Genomic DNA, 15,618 nt, shown 5'->3' with positions numbered 1-15,618 from the left:
TGAGCCATAGGATTTTTAAACAGCTTGCCAACTGAACTACAAATAGAAAGATCAGGTAAGAGAGCAAAACAAGTAAACAGCCTAAGTTTTGAGCAGTAACTTAAGCTCAGCTGTGGCCTCTGAAGGATGAATGAGTGACATGAGAAGGGGGAGGTGGGGGACAATGCAATTTGCATCCACTTACTAGCAAAACATACCTATCAAATCAGCATCAGTAGCCTATTTCAAACTACACTTATTAAAATAGAATTTCCCCTTCCTTATTTCCCAAATACAGTGGTGCCTCGTAAGACGAACGCCTTGTGGCATGAAAAACCCGCTAAATGAATGGGTCTGGGCTAGGGTTCTGGTGACTCGCAAGATGGATGTTCCTATGGCCCTGCCTCGCAAGACAAAGTACGACCCGCTTTGCCGCAGGCCCTGCTTTGCAAGGGGGGGCCTGCTACCCCAGCACCGCTTTCAGAGTTCCCCCTTTCATAAGTCCCCCGCCAGTCTTCCCAGAACCATTGGAGCCCAGAACCAGCAAGGAGACAGCAGCCATTTGTGCTCTTCTCCACTCCCGCCCTCCCCCCGCCTCGCAGCTGATTGGCACTGGGTCTTAGAAGCTTCCACGGGCTTGCCCAGCACTGAAAAAGAGCTGGAAATACAAAATTGTGCTTTGCCCTGCCTCCGGGGAAGCCTCTGAAAGCGGTGCTTTGCCATGGGGGGACGGGGGGGCCACCCCCCCGCGCCACTTTCAGAGGTCCCCCGCCAGTCCTCCGATGGTGCTGGGAAGACTGGAGCCGGGCTCAGTCTACAGTACCTGGTAAGTGACTTTATTTTAATTGTTTTTTTGTTATGTCACTTTTCCCCCATAGGAATGCATTAATTAAATTTCAATGTATTCCTATGGGAAAACTCGCTTCGCAAGATGAAATTTTCGCTAGACGGCATTAACTGTGGAACGGATTAATTTTGTCTTGCGAGGCACCACTGTAACTTCTTGTTACATTGCCAAGCATGTTTTTAATAACTTGTTTCCACCTGGATTCCTCTATGAGTATCATTTGGAAGAGTGTGCATGCCGATGCTCCAGATCACAACTGAATATGTTAATATTAATAGATGTTTAGACATGAGTGCAGCAACATGAACACACACACACACAAAACCAGCCATCCCAACATTGAAGTATATATTTTTTAAAATGTAGCTTACAGATTTTAGTCATTACTGTATACAGTACATAGTTGTAGATAAGGAATGTTGGCAGTGTACTTCTGTCTATTGATTATTTCCAGGGGAAGTGATAAGTAGGTTCATGAAACAGTGGTTAACCACAGGTAACAACAGAAACTCTGTCTACATATAAAGTTCTCAATCACAACTTTGCACACAATCCAGCTACAGGTGAGCACCATTAAGTCCAAATAGCTTCAGCTCAAGTGGTCTCAGAGCATGCTTAACTTTCCCATTTCAATAAATGCAGCTTAACCAGTGTTTAGCTCTGGCTGAATCTTGTCAGTTTCTAAATTAAGCCAGAGCCAGAGGAAACTGGAACATTTAAGTTTCACAAAGATACACCTCCTGCATCTGCCTAGAAGCCTGAAATACAAAGAAGATAATAAGCAAGCTTCATGCTATTAAACTGAACTATTTCACAAAAAATGTTGAAAGTGGAGTGGTTACTACAATTTGGAAACTTATCAAAAGGAGCATGCATCATGTTGGTAAAACTGTGAGTAGAAAATTGCTGAGAGTTTGACTTCTTCACTAAAGGAAAAAGGGAGTAAAGGGCTATTGGTGCATAGCTTGTAAATTAATTTCCAGAAGCTGAGTGATGAGAATTTAACTCCTTCGCTAAGGAGTGTGTGTGTTATAATTAAATTCCTGAGTAGCCTGGGCCGATAAGATATAGCTGACAGGGTAAAAACAAAGTGCAGACTCCGTAAAAGCGAGGCTGCGCAGTAGAAATAGAATGTTTTTGTAACTTAATGAAATTGTAGTAAGTTTGTGAGCCGTAACGGACCGCCCGGACGGACAGCCTATATAATGTGTACTCTTCCTTTATTCCCCAGAGAAACCAACGCCTTGCATGGCTTGGCTTGCTTTCTCTCCGCTTTCTGCAGCAAGCGAATAATAAATAGCCTCCACTTTGTAGCCTTCGTGTCTCTGTCCATTTCTGTTGGGGGAATTCATAAGGGTCTTGGATTCCGATTAACAGATTGGTGTCAGAAGTGGGATAATAGAAGCCCCTATTGGGGCCGGGCTCAAGTCCGTTGAGGCTGTGGAGAACGGCGGCAGCCTTGCGGAGAACCGGAGGGCCCCCGTCTTGTTTTCGACGGCCGTTTCCCGCCTGGCGTCCCGGCTACACAGTCTCAAGAACTCACAGTGAGACACGAACGTGAGGAGGACGGGTGAGACAGCGCCTGGGTAATCGTGGTGAGTATTGAAATATTGAACTGTGGTTATTGGGGCGGGCGTTGTCAGAGTGATTGTGAATGAGTGGTTGAGCCTGCAGTTCTTCGTGGTGACCGTTGGAAGTTCCGGCGCCCGGAGTCAGGCTGCGTGTTTGAAGTCTGAAACCTTTTTTGTGTCTGTGTTGAAAGGACCCCTTACCTTTCACACACCTCCCTGATCCCTTTGTGTTTTGTTTTCCCGCGGGATGGGCAATCAGACTTCTAAGAAACGGTCCAGTGGGGGCCAAAAGGAAAAGGGGGATTCCGTTGGGGACGCCCAGACTTGTCAAGGGAAAGATGAGTTAGGAATCCCGGGGAACAGTCCGTTGGCGAGACTGCTCCTCCATTGGGAACAGGTAAAGGTGCAAGATTTTCAAACCCCGGGTGAAATGGTAAGGATGTGCACCCGGGGCAGTGTGGGTGAAGCCAGTGGGGCTATGGCTCACAATGGTAATTTCGGGCACAGCCAGTGGGGTTTGTGCACCGAAAGGGGAACTAAAGGAGTTTCCCTCTGCCCCACCCACCCCACGGTGGGATGGATAACCTCCCGTCCTACTTCCTAAAGAGAAGGGGATGGGGACGATCAGGCAGCTGGAGGATGCGTGGATGGAAGGGAACGGCCACCCCCTTACAATCCACACAGGGAGGAAGATAAGGAAGAACAGGAAGAACAAACTAGGCGGTTGTTTAAGGAACTCAGAGGGTTGGAAATAGAACAGTTGGGGTGGGATACAACGCCAGTAAGGAAAAGGCTGGGGTGCAAGAAAAATGGGCCAGTTGCCCCGAACAAGGACGAGGATGATACAGGATCAGGGGGATCCTTCCTCTATCCTTTGCAGCAGGTACCCTATGGGGAATAGTTTGGGGTGTGTGGCAGTGATCTTAGGATCATAAAGGGACAAATACGCTCTTTAACAGAGGATCCCTTAGGGTTTGTGCAAGGGCTCAGGGATGCCCTTGGCCCATCTATCTATAGTCCCACAGAGTTCCTTTACATCTGCCAGCAGCTGGCCGGAATAACTTACACCAACCAAGCTTTGACAAAGGCTAGTGAAAATTAGAGAAATGAAGCTCAAGGTAGAACAGAAGATCAGGCGAGAGAAATGTTCCCAGAAGTAACACCAGGAGACTGGGACTTTCAAACTGCAGCAAGGCGTGAACACTGTGAAGTATATTGCAGATATATGTTACAGGCGTTCCAGCAAATTATACCCACCAACATTAGTATGACCAAAGCTTTTGGTCAACCGCAGGGAGTCCTGTGGAGTATTTGGAAAGGATTAAGAAGAGCATGAGGCAATATACAGGATTAGATCCTGAGACTCCTGCCAATCAGGCAATACTTAAACTTCACTTTGTGGCAGAGAGTTATCTAGATATCAGAAATAAGTTGCAGAAATTTGATGGTTTGATGGTGAAACCAATTGAAGAGTTGTTGAATGAAGCGCAGAAAGTAGTACTTAGAAGGGGATGAAGAAGGGGGGGGGCAAGGGGCCCTGACTGTGTTCACCTTTAAGGTGGCTCAGGAAATACTTGGGTGAAGCTAGGCAAAGAGAGAGAGTAAGGAAAGGAGGGAGTAGAGGAGTAATTGGAAATATTGTAAAGAAGGCAAGGAAAGTTATTGCAGGAAGCAAAGGGGTGCAGACAAGGAAAAGTATGGCATAAGTGACAAAGGAAGTACAAAGATAGAGATGAGGTAGAGAAGAGCGAAGCAAAAAAAAAAGATCAGGTAAGGAATTTTGAGGGGAAATGGGAAAGGAAAGGCTAGAGAGGGAGGAGATTACATTTTTGGTACACACTGGAGCAACCCACTCCACATTGTGCTGAAAAAAAAAAATCTAATTGGCAATGTACAAAGGGGAGTGTGAAAAGTTAAAATATTAGGAGCCACTGGACAAACCGAGGAGGTTCTGATTTTGCAACTCCTCGTGGTCAAAATGGAAAGAGAAAGGGGGGGCTCAGGGACAATAGCTCCTCTGCTTGGGATGTCTGTGATGTATGTAAAAAGAAAAAAGGGAGGTAAAAGACTGAATCGGGGTCATTACCTTCAAGCATGTCAGCTCGGACAGCAGAGCTGTTTGCTCTAAGCTGAGCACTACAGTTAGCTGAAGGAAAAAGGATCAAAAGAGAAGGGGGGCAAATGTAACTTTCTCAGTAGACACAGAGAATGTTGTCCAAAAGTGTACATGAAATGGAATCCTCAGGAGGAGTCCTAAGAGAAATGGGAGTGAATGGAGTCTCTTTGGGGGTTCCCATTTTGAAACCATTAAGCGTTAAGCAGGAGGGGAAGGTAGTAAGGAAAAAGTTCAATTGGCTTGTTAAACTTACTGGGGTATAAAGGGTTAAGAGTAGGCACAAAGAAAAATCGCCTGGTGTTGAGGGAGGGAGATCCCAGCCTGCGTTAGGATACTCTGTATTGACTGTATAAACACATACAGAGAATCTTACATAGTAACTGAAGCTGATACTCATATGCAGAGACACACTGAGACAGGTCAGCAAAGAAAATGCCTTGAATTGAGAGGCAAATCGAGAATGAGGATGATCTTTGTTCTGACTTTAGTGATGATGATTATCAGGGTAACTCTTTTCCATCTAAAGGGGCTGTAAAAGCCTATTGGAAAGCTACACTTCTGTTAGATGGATCAGGTAGAAAAAAAAAAGAAGAATAAGCATGTTACCATGGAACAATTAACTGGTCAGGAAATTAGAGATATCAAAGGTCAGTTAGGGCCTATAGGAGATGGACCTGTAAAATTTGTAGTTGGACTATGGAAAGCAATTGATAACAATAATTGATTCACAGATTTGGTATTGTTGCAGCCTTAAGAGAATGGGTTTTAGAAAATGGGGGAGGAAGAGCAAAAAGGGAACTGATTAATTGGTTACAGAAACCAGGGGAAGATCCAGTTTCCTACATAAAGAAAATATATGGAGGAATGTACTTAACAGGCTTGATATCTATTCCAACTCAGATGGGAGAAACAAAGAAAGTTAAAAAGGCAACCTATTCAAATGCTCCAGCATATAGGGAACAAAAAAAAAAAGGTAGAGGAACTTGGAATAATAGAGGGGGTGTACAGCCAACTGCTCCTTCAATAGAACAGCCCCCACCCTATAATAAAACAGAGGGAAGGGAACTACAGGAGGCAAGGAAATTAAGAAACAAATTATGGTGGATTTTGAAAAATGCAGGGGAAAATATGGTACAATTTCATGGCAAAGATACAGAGTTTTTGATGCAAGTAGTGATAGACAAAGGACTGTCCTTTGAAAGAGGAAATAATAAGGGACAAGAAAAGAAGGAGGTTAAGCGAATGGACACTCAGAATCAGTACCAAAAATTGAAGGAGGAACTGGCTGATATGATCCTTCAGGAGAAAAAGAAAAGACAAGAAAAGAAAGAAATTAGAAAACAAAAATATGGGATCTATAATCTGGCAGCATAGGGGAAATTTAAGATCCCAGGGGATGATAGATTGTTTGTGACATGTTTAGATCTGATAGTTAAATCACTTCTGCATTCAGGGGCCACTACCAGTCTTAACACGGAAGGGGTTACCTGGGTCAAAAATAATAAAGGGTATACTTTTGGAAAGTGTATCAGGCCAATAATCTGCTGCTGGCTATTGTGAACATATGTGGCATTTTCATTGAGAGTGAACTTGTATGGGATCCAGAAGCCACAGAGGATCTAATCATTGGCGTGGATGCCTTGCAAACTATGGGCTATGGTTTGATCCCTATAGCAAACAACTACATCAAGCCCAAGCCCAGAAATCATTAGAGAAAAAAAAAAAATTCAGTTTTAAGGTGAAGGATCTGAGAACAAAGGAGGAATGGGAACAGATTGTTCCAGGAGTAAATGCAACATCTAAATATGATTGTGGGAAACACGCTGAAAGAGGGTAAGAAGTGCCTGGGAGAATAGAGAGTTAAAACACTGTTGGAAACCCCTAAGCCAAAAATAAAACTATAGCAGTCCAGCTGTCATGTAGGTCGATGAAAGGGTAAGAACACCAGGACTAATGCAGAAGTTTTAAGAGGCAATGCAGGTAAAGAAAAACAGCTCAGTGGACTCTTCTCTTCTCCAGAGTCTGCTGCAGTCTGCTAGCCCTTCCAGTGCCTCACTTTCAGTTCTCAAGCAATTAACTATGCTTGTTATCATACCATCTGTGAGGCGCATGCATGATAAAAGCTAGCATGTGTGTGTGTGTTACATAACTGTTAGTTTAGCAGCAAATATAGCAAACACACAAAACGGCAGTTGCAGGGATTTTTGGGTATGCATGGATCCCAGAGGCCCCTGCATTGGGCTTGCCAGACATCACATATTTGTGTGAAATCAAGGAATGGATGGGAGTGATGCAGCCGGTAGCCTATTTTGTCTAGAGCCATGGATCCAGTGGTGGAATCCTTGCTGACCTGTGTACAAACCTGTGAAGCAGCGGCTACCATGGTCGAAGTGGCTCGGAAGCTATTCCCGTTGCATGCTTTGGTGGTGCACTCACAGGAGGGGATGAAACACGAATGCAGACAAATAGTGGACTTTTGAACGAAACGGAGGAGGGATTATTTGCGGGAGGAGCCCCTTGAGGGCCCAGAGGTATTTGAGTGGCACATTGATGCAAGGTGATGGATGGGGTGTGAATTGTAACAGGAAACGGAGAAGTGGTGGAGCAGGGACAACTCCCACCCTCAACCTCAGCACGGACAGCAGAGGGGTGGGCATTGAAAAGAGAGCTTTGGAGTTGGGAAAAGGGCTGGATTGTATGAGTGGGGGATCGCTCATGCTTTTAAAAAAAATTTGGAAGGAGTTTTATGGGAAAAGCCATTGCACATGAGTGAGTCATAGAGAGAGTACTTTAAGCCCTGTCCGTGCCTCATGACGTAGCTATAGTATACATTCTAGTTCACCAAAAAGGGATACGCAAAGGAAGGTGTGGGGAATCGGGCTGCTGACAAAGCTGCCAAGGAAGAAACAGCTAATAGACTTTTGGTCAGAATGGTAGCAGCCCGTATCCCTCAAGATGGGACATGTCCCAAAGAACAGTGGGTATTCACTCAAAAGGAGCTGGAGTGAATGAGTGCAAATGGTGTAAAAAAATAAAATCGTATTATGCAGATGTTACATGGAGGAGGACACCAGAGACACAAAAATAGCAGAGGCGCTAGGAATAGAGTGGATTGGCTTGCCATGAGAATGTAACCTCGGGCGGCTATTGGATTGTTACCCTTTGAGATGTTGTATGGACATAATGTACTGGGAAAGGAGGGCATGATGTTTTGAAGGGATATGTTCTGGCCCTGTCTTCTGTTTTATTGTCTAATAGGATCCAGGGAATACAGCATCAGACTTTGCCGTTGAAAGCAACAGTGCATCCCTTTCTCCCCAACCCCTAGGACAGTATATGTGTATGTGAAAAAGTGGAACACTAGTCCTCAGGAGGCCAAGTGCACTGCTGACCACAGAGACCACTGTGAGGACTAAAGAGACTGGTTGGACCCATCAACCCCGAGCCAAAAGAGCTGCTAACCCAGAGGATAGTTGGATTGCTCATCCTCAAGAAGGACTTACAACAGTGTTGAAACGTATTCCTAATGTCTAGATGCTTTGTGTTGTCTGGTGATCTGTGTCCATTCTATCCATTCAAGGTGATGCGTAGTAGAGACGGGTCTACTAACGGGAGGATTTGGAATTGGGAGGTTTAGGTACAAGGGGAAACATATTGGGAATTAAAGTTCAAAAGGGCAATCATACCACCGGACATTGGCATACACGAAGACCCAATCGGAGAGGGAGATTGTGATTAGTTGGGATAAGGGAGAAGATTTGAATTACTAGCATAACCAATACTGTGATAAATGCCCACTCATTAGAGAGAACTAGATCATGCCTAAACAGTTGGTGTTTTGTGGATCTCCCTGTCCCTTCTATCATCTCAAGATTTATAGGAAGGAGTCTCCTTTCCTATATTATGCCGATGATCGAGATTGGGAAGTCCAATTACTGAAACCTAGCTCATCTACACCGTGGTGGATTACATATTTTAGGGGTTTCACTACTTTGGGGCTTTTAGTATTTGACAAAGTGGTGGGGGACATCGAATCAGGGCACACTCCGGCGCACAACGCGAACTCACCCGAGTTTTGGCACAGGCAATATTGTCGCAGGTGTCCCCTAGTCACCAAAATTGAAATTGACGGAGACTCCAGTGACGAAAGTGACACTGGGGAAGACGTACTGACTGAAAGTGAGGGGACCGACAGTGAATGAATTGGGAACCCCTCTCCAGCCTAGAAGTCAAGGAAAATCTTAGACCTTTTGACAGGAATAAACCCTTTCCAGCCCTACCAATACTTAACTTCAGAAGAGTGTCCCTACCAGTGGTGCGCCCGTATAACCAAATTTGATTGTCAAGGAGACAGGTGGTTGAGGTTTAAAGTTGGCTATTACCCTTCGAGGATATGGACGGAGGTGTTGTGGGCACAGCAGAGGAACGGGAAAACCAGATGGTGGAAACCGACTTCGGACATAGCCACTCCGGCGGAAGAGGTTCCAATGTAATGGCTACTAGAAGTAACAATTCTCCACGCCCAAACCTGCTGGAGGTGCCAGAAACAACACCCTTGCTGCCAGTTCGGAGAAGGCTCAGACGAGGACGATTGGAAAGATCTATACGTCCACCGATGACCTCGCTGCCTCTTCCACCTTTAATATCTTTTGCATTTATCCTATTCTTTTTGTTTGGGCGAGCCACTGGTAATGACAACACTTGCCCATGCACCACTGTCACTAGACAAGGAAGTCATGAGGTTCATACTTCAATATATATTTAAAAAAAAAAAACGTTTACAAATGCTCAGGAACGACTGAAATGTGTAGATTCAATTCTGTTTCCTATCAGGTACGCACTCAAGGAAGCAAAAAGGTGTGTTGAGGTACGAGTCTTATGAATGCAATCCTGTTGGCTAAACAAAACGCCAAAATTAAGAATGCTATCTATCAGAATCAGCTGGTACTTGATTATGCCTAAAGCTGTGCCGATGATGGTGATTAGAGCCCCGGAAGTACAATACAAGATACTCCCCACTCAGGAGGGAGAGTCAGGTGAATAAGTCAAAATTAGTAAGAAAAGAAAAAGGGGGAATTGTGAGTAGAAAATTGCTGAGAGTTTGACTTCTTCACTAAAGGAAAAAGGGAGTAAAGGGCTATTGGTGCATAGCTTGTAAATTAATTTCCAGAAGCTGAGTGATGAGAATTTAACTCCTTCGCTAAGGAGTGTGTGTGTTATAATTAAATTCCTGAGTAGCCTGGGCCGATAAGATATAGCTGACAGGGTAAAAACAAAGTGCAGACTCCGTAAAAGCGAGGCTGCGCAGTAGAAATAGAATGTTTTTGTAACTTAATGAAATTGTAGTAAGTTTGTGAGCCGTAACGGACCGCCCGGACGGACAGCCTATATAATGTGTACTCTTCCTTTATTCCCCAGAGAAACCAACGCCTTGCATGGCTTGGCTTGCTTTCTCTCCGCTTTCTGCAGCAAGCGAATAATAAATAGCCTCCACTTTGTAGCCTTCGTGTCTCTGTCCATTTCTGTTGGGGGAATTCATAAGGGTCTTGGATTCCGATTAACAAAACTACATTCCACCTCTGCATTAAGCTCCCGGTTTGTGTGCCCTCTATTCCCCTGTTGTGCTGCAACTCACAGCTGTGCAACTTCAAGTTTTAGTGGCCCACTATTTACTGTTAGATTTGGACTCTAATGTAAGGTTAATTTAAGCAACCCAAAAGCTTCCAGACGCTTCCGGGATATATTGGGATAGGGATGGGGAGATGCTATTCACATTACAAGAAATCACAGGTTTCTGTTACATTACTGCTATGTTCTCAATAACAACTTCTGCAGTAGTTCTCACTTCAACTAATTGTTTTTTTTTAAAGGTTCCTTTAATTAAAACACAAATTTACTGTTGTAAGGAATAACACATAAATTACTAGAAAAGACCAAAAAAATGACATATGCCATCTGTTCACTGCTAGATTTTCTACAATTTGAAACTATGTGGCTTTTTGGAATGTTCAATGCTCCACACATTTAGAACATCAATAGCTACCCATGAAATGTCCACAGCATTTTTTTTTTTGCAATAAAGATTAAAAATACTGAAATCCCTAATTCCATATTTGACCAGCTAAAGTGACTGTCAGTAATGTTAACTAATTGAATAGGAAACATTGAAATCTGTGTTGAAGCAAAGTATGATCTTTACAAATCTTTGGAGAAAAGTTTTAATAAGTATTTTACTTATTAGGCCATATAGATTGATTTCTAGTTATGGTAAAGATGGAAGGGAAGGGGTGAAGAATTAAGGTAACTTTCAGTTTTTTATGTGATTACAATAATTGTTTTTTAGGACAAGTAATGATTAGAAAACCAATCAGGATGACAGGGTTGCTTGTAAGCTAGACATAAACTAGAGAGCTCCTACCCTAGTCACAAGTGGTCTTCATAAAATGGTTTACAGAAGCAGCAACTTGCCCAGCAGGATACAAATAACAACAAAGTTAATCTCCCTCTGGTATATCTTCTTCGTGAGTCATTCTTACTGCACATCTATGAGTATGCAACCCGAGGTTGCAGCTGTGGTAGGTGGAAGTGTGATCCCTTAAGCCCTTCTGTTGGTGAACTGTGCAATCAGTCATGCTAGGGACACACAACCAACAGTGCAATTGTACGGCACAATCCTTTATTACACCAGCATAACTTTATGCTGGCTCAAAGAAGATACTAGCCATTGATTCAATAAAGGTACGTTTAATTGGTATGGATATTTAGATGACAGTTTAATAGCTAGCTGGTGCTTCTGGTATCTGGCTGCAAAGCCAGAGGTATGGAGCTTTATTTCCCACTATACCTCCTGCAAGTAGAGTCAGCCTGTGTGGCCCTGGGCAAGCTGCACAGTCCCAGGGCACACTAGAAGAAGGTAATAATAAACCACTTATGAGTATTCTCTATTTGGAAAACCCTGAAAAAGGTCACCACTGGATGGGAAATAATAATTATTATTTAAATACATAGCCCACTTCAGACAACACCTGAATTTGACCTTCCAAATTATAATCTTAAAGCAACTTTCCAAGAAATTTATAAAGTTTGTGCCTCCTTGCAGTTACCATCTTATTCTTTTAATTTGTACCTTTTATATAAATTAATTAAATAAATAAATAAATAAATAAATAAATAAATAAATAAATAAATAAATAAATAAATAAATAAATAAATAAAAATTAAGTTTGAAACTCAAATGCCCTTAGTAATGGTTGCATTTGTTTTACTTTCCCCACAAAAATCAAATACCCTCATGATATTTATGTTACTTCCAGAAAGTCAGAGGAAGGTGCAGTGGAAAATACTGTCAGCCATTTCCCGGATGTGTGAACTCAGTCATTTCTACAGAAAACTGATTTCTCTGGGTTCTTGATGCTGACATGTCTGTTACCTTTGGGTCATAATTTTGTAGGCATCGGGGAGGAAACATTCTGTGTTCTCCATCTGAAAGGGGTCAGCATCACAGATCTTGTCATCTGTCCGTCCATAATTAGCACTCTCTATCATAATGACATCACTTCCTGGACACCGAAGATCAATGGAGTAGCCCTCACAGGACAGTTCTCTCCTTACTAAACCAAATGGTAATGCTGCTCGGCTGAAACCTAGAAAGAAATGAAGAAAACACATTAAGTAATAAAACCATTATCTTACATATAATGGGAGAGAAAATTATATTAAAATTCTGTCACCTTCTAATCATGTAACACATGTCTTGCTGCAACATTCAACAAAATGGGTATAGCCCACAGTTCACAGCACATTTCTCCATGCAGTTTTGCACACAGATGGTGAAACTAAGCAGACAGTTTGCACTGTTACAAATCATGTTTAATTGCAACTATTATTCAGAACACATCTTCCAAGAAATAAATATATGGCTAGAATTCAAGATTTTTTTTTAAGTTATAAACTTCAGAATGTAGAGGAAAACAGCCAAGAGAAAATCACACACAAGTCAAACTCTGCAAATATAGTACATGGAATTTTCATAAAAAGCACAGAGTGTTGATTGAGTGGCCATGCCAGTTGTTGGTGTTTTTTTTTGCCAACCTAAACCATGGTTAACTAGTCTGACTTTTTTTAACTGATCTGTTTTTTTAATTGATTCATACTTTACTCCTGGAACTGGATACTGACTTTACTTCATAAAGATATTTCATACTGACTTTATTTTAAAATCAATTACTCTGCAACAGGTCCTGTTTATTTTTCCATATACTCTCCCACCCCTAGCTAACTACTGAACCAAACACAGCCTGCCATATTTATATAGCTAGTCCTCACACCGTTTTCTTTACCCCCTGCCACAAAATAACAGAAAAGCAAGGCAGCTACCTGTGGAAAAAAAAAAGGAAAGCGTGAAAAGCTTAATAAACTCTGTAACCTAAAACCCAGATGTGCCTTAATCCCTCTCCAGTTTCTGGCTTCCCTCTTTTTACTCCTTTCACATCAAGATTCCTTGGTCCCATATGCTCATGCTCTCACATCCAATCTCTTCTCTCGGAAAAATGTGTCTGTTTGAAATTGTTAATGTAAGGCTGTTTGTTCCCCACCAAGTGTTGCCAACCATTCATTTTGCTGCCCGATGACATTTACAGCAAAAAGGCCTGGTGATCTACTTCTAGAAACTTTTGAATACTTTTGCCTATTCTGAACAGATTATACAGAAAATCTTCTCCGGCATTGGGTGATATCCTGCTGCTCAGTGTCGTAAGTTGCAACTAGAGTAGGCCCACTGAATAAGTCAGAATTTGGTGTGTCAACTCCTCCAGAAGTTCCTTATGACTTGCTACTCTATGCAACAGCATTTCAGCCAGTGACAAGAATAAATTGCATGACCAGCAGAGGGACCAAAAAAAAGGGGGGGGGCAAAACTACTATAGGTTTTCTTAAAATCTAAGATTAACAATAAGAAAAATAAACTGAGTTAGCAAATTGAGTCAGTTTTTCAGTAACAGTTGTATACCTTAGTTTAAATTTTATTTATACTTAAACGTGTGTGCGTGCATGCGGGAGGGTGCATGTGTGTGTGCGTGCATGCAGGGTGTGTGCTGGTGTGCATTTGTGCATGCAGGTGTTGTGCATGTGTATGTGCATGCAGGGGGTGTGCTGGTGTGCATTTGTGCATGCGGGTGGGTGTGCGTGCAGAGTGTGTATGCACGTGCATTCCTTTGACCCTCAAAAACATCACAAATGTATTATGTGGCCCTCCATGTGAAAAGTTTGGATACCCCTGTTCTAAATGCACAGATTAAAAAGCACTTTTAATCAGAAAACCAATATAAGAGAGAAGAGGGGGGGAGTAAACTAATAATAATAGCAACAATAGTAAAATTAATGTTTCTATTCTATACCCCAAGCCAATTTCTATCTTGTAACATACGCCACAATCTTATTGAGGGGAAAACGTGTGTAAGAGCAATTTTGTAAATGGATTTCCCTCTGGCGTCCCATCTGTCATGTGTCCTCAATCACTGCAGAGTGCAGGATATGTAATAATGGGCTCTAGTTACAGGAAGCCAATTTTCAGTTAAATATCAGGGAAAACATCTTAACTGTCAGAGCAGTACAACAATGGATCCAAGTACTTTGGGAAGTGATGAGCACTCTAATACTGGAGGCATTCAAGACAATCATTAGACAACCATCTGTCAGATATTTTTTTTGGATTTGAGCAGAGGGTTAGACTTGATAGCCTTATAGGTCCCTTCCAACTCCATTGTTCTCTTGACTCTGTGTACTAGGTATATCTGACTTCTAGTACAGCAGTTGTATATTTCAGTCAGGCCACCCAAGCTTCCATTATGCTTCCATACTCTGAAGCAAACATTTGCCTAACAACCACACAGGCTAAAGTCAACTCCTTGAGCACCATTTTCCCACAGACACAACTGACGCAACAAGAGGCAAGTATGACTAGAGGTTAGAATGTGCCGACTGGAAACCACAACTGCTACAGACTGGAATAGTTATGAAAACAGGTCTCAAGTGTACAGAAATAGAGAAAAGGGAACAGCATAGTCTGGCTCAAGAAGGAAAAAGATTTCTACAAGCTATTTCTTTTTCGATTTCTCAATAAGGATGGAGGTGAAGACATACAAATTCCTCCAAAAATGCCACTAATTCTCCTCATTCCACTGGAAATGATAGAGAGAGGGAAAAAAATCAAAAGCAAACTGACACATAAAACTGATCAATAGAAAGTAAGCTCCTTATTAGCCTATTAATAAATTCTTCACACAAGCAAAGGAAATAGGTTACTGCACAGAATACAGCTGCCCTATGACAGCTGAAGAGAAAAGGGTCATGGCTCTGAGTCAGCTGAGGGTTAGACACAGGACATGTTCTATCTGCAAGACATACCAGGCATAGTTTTCACCAACCCCAGGTAGGGCAAGAAAAGACTCCCATCTGAAATCCTGGAAAATTCATCAACTGCTTTAGAGTATAGCAACCTCAATGGGTGAATACACTAATCTGAAATGTCTTTGTGTCTTCCTCTTTTAATAACAACTTCTATAGAATAGTGGCCATTTCACACTGCCAGGAAAAAGAAAAGAAAAAAAAGTGTCTACCCAAGGTACTGTGTCCACCTAAACCCATGGGCTGTATCTACCTTGGGATATGCAACTAATCAGGTTACTTTACGTGGTGGCGCTGTGGGCTAAACCGCAGAAGCCTGTGCTGCAGGGTCAGAAGACCAAGCAGTTGTAAGATCGAATCCACGCGACAGAGTGAGCGCCCGTTGCTTGTCCCAGCTCCCGCCAACCTAGCGGTTCGAAAGCATGCAAATGCGAGTAGATAAATAGGTACCATCTCGGTGGGAAGGTAAACAGCGTTCCGTGTCTAAATCACACTGGCCATGTGACCATGTAAAGATTGTCTTCAGACAAACGCTGGCTCTATGGCTTGAACAGCGGGATGAGCGCCGCCCCCTAGAGTCGGACACAACTGGACAAAAATTGTCAAGGGGAACCTTTACCTTTACCTTTAACCACCACCACAGCAAAATATATTTGACTCCAGTAATTTGTACTCTAGGTCAGACCATGAAATAACTTGCT

At 42.6% G+C, this 15,618-nt stretch overlaps 1 protein-coding gene across 40 annotated transcripts in view; it reads right to left on the bottom strand.

Annotated features, from left to right (window-relative positions):
• Nucleotides 1-15,618, bottom strand: part of ADGRL2 (adhesion G protein-coupled receptor L2) — a 723,239-nt gene that overhangs the window by 88,119 nt on the left and 619,502 nt on the right. For all 40 annotated transcript variants that reach the window (XM_078393038.1, XM_078393043.1, XM_078393041.1 and 37 more), the window contains one exon: nt 11,943-12,156. In XM_078393038.1, the coding sequence (XP_078249164.1) occupies nt 11,943-12,156 (214 nt within the window). The remainder of the gene's footprint in view (nt 1-11,942; nt 12,157-15,618) is intronic.

This window comes from Pogona vitticeps, chromosome 4 (assembly GCF_051106095.1).
Source record: "Pogona vitticeps strain Pit_001003342236 chromosome 4, PviZW2.1, whole genome shotgun sequence".
Classification (NCBI taxonomy): Eukaryota; Metazoa; Chordata; class Lepidosauria; order Squamata; family Agamidae; genus Pogona; species Pogona vitticeps.
This window is presented reverse-complemented; position numbering and strand designations above follow the sequence as displayed.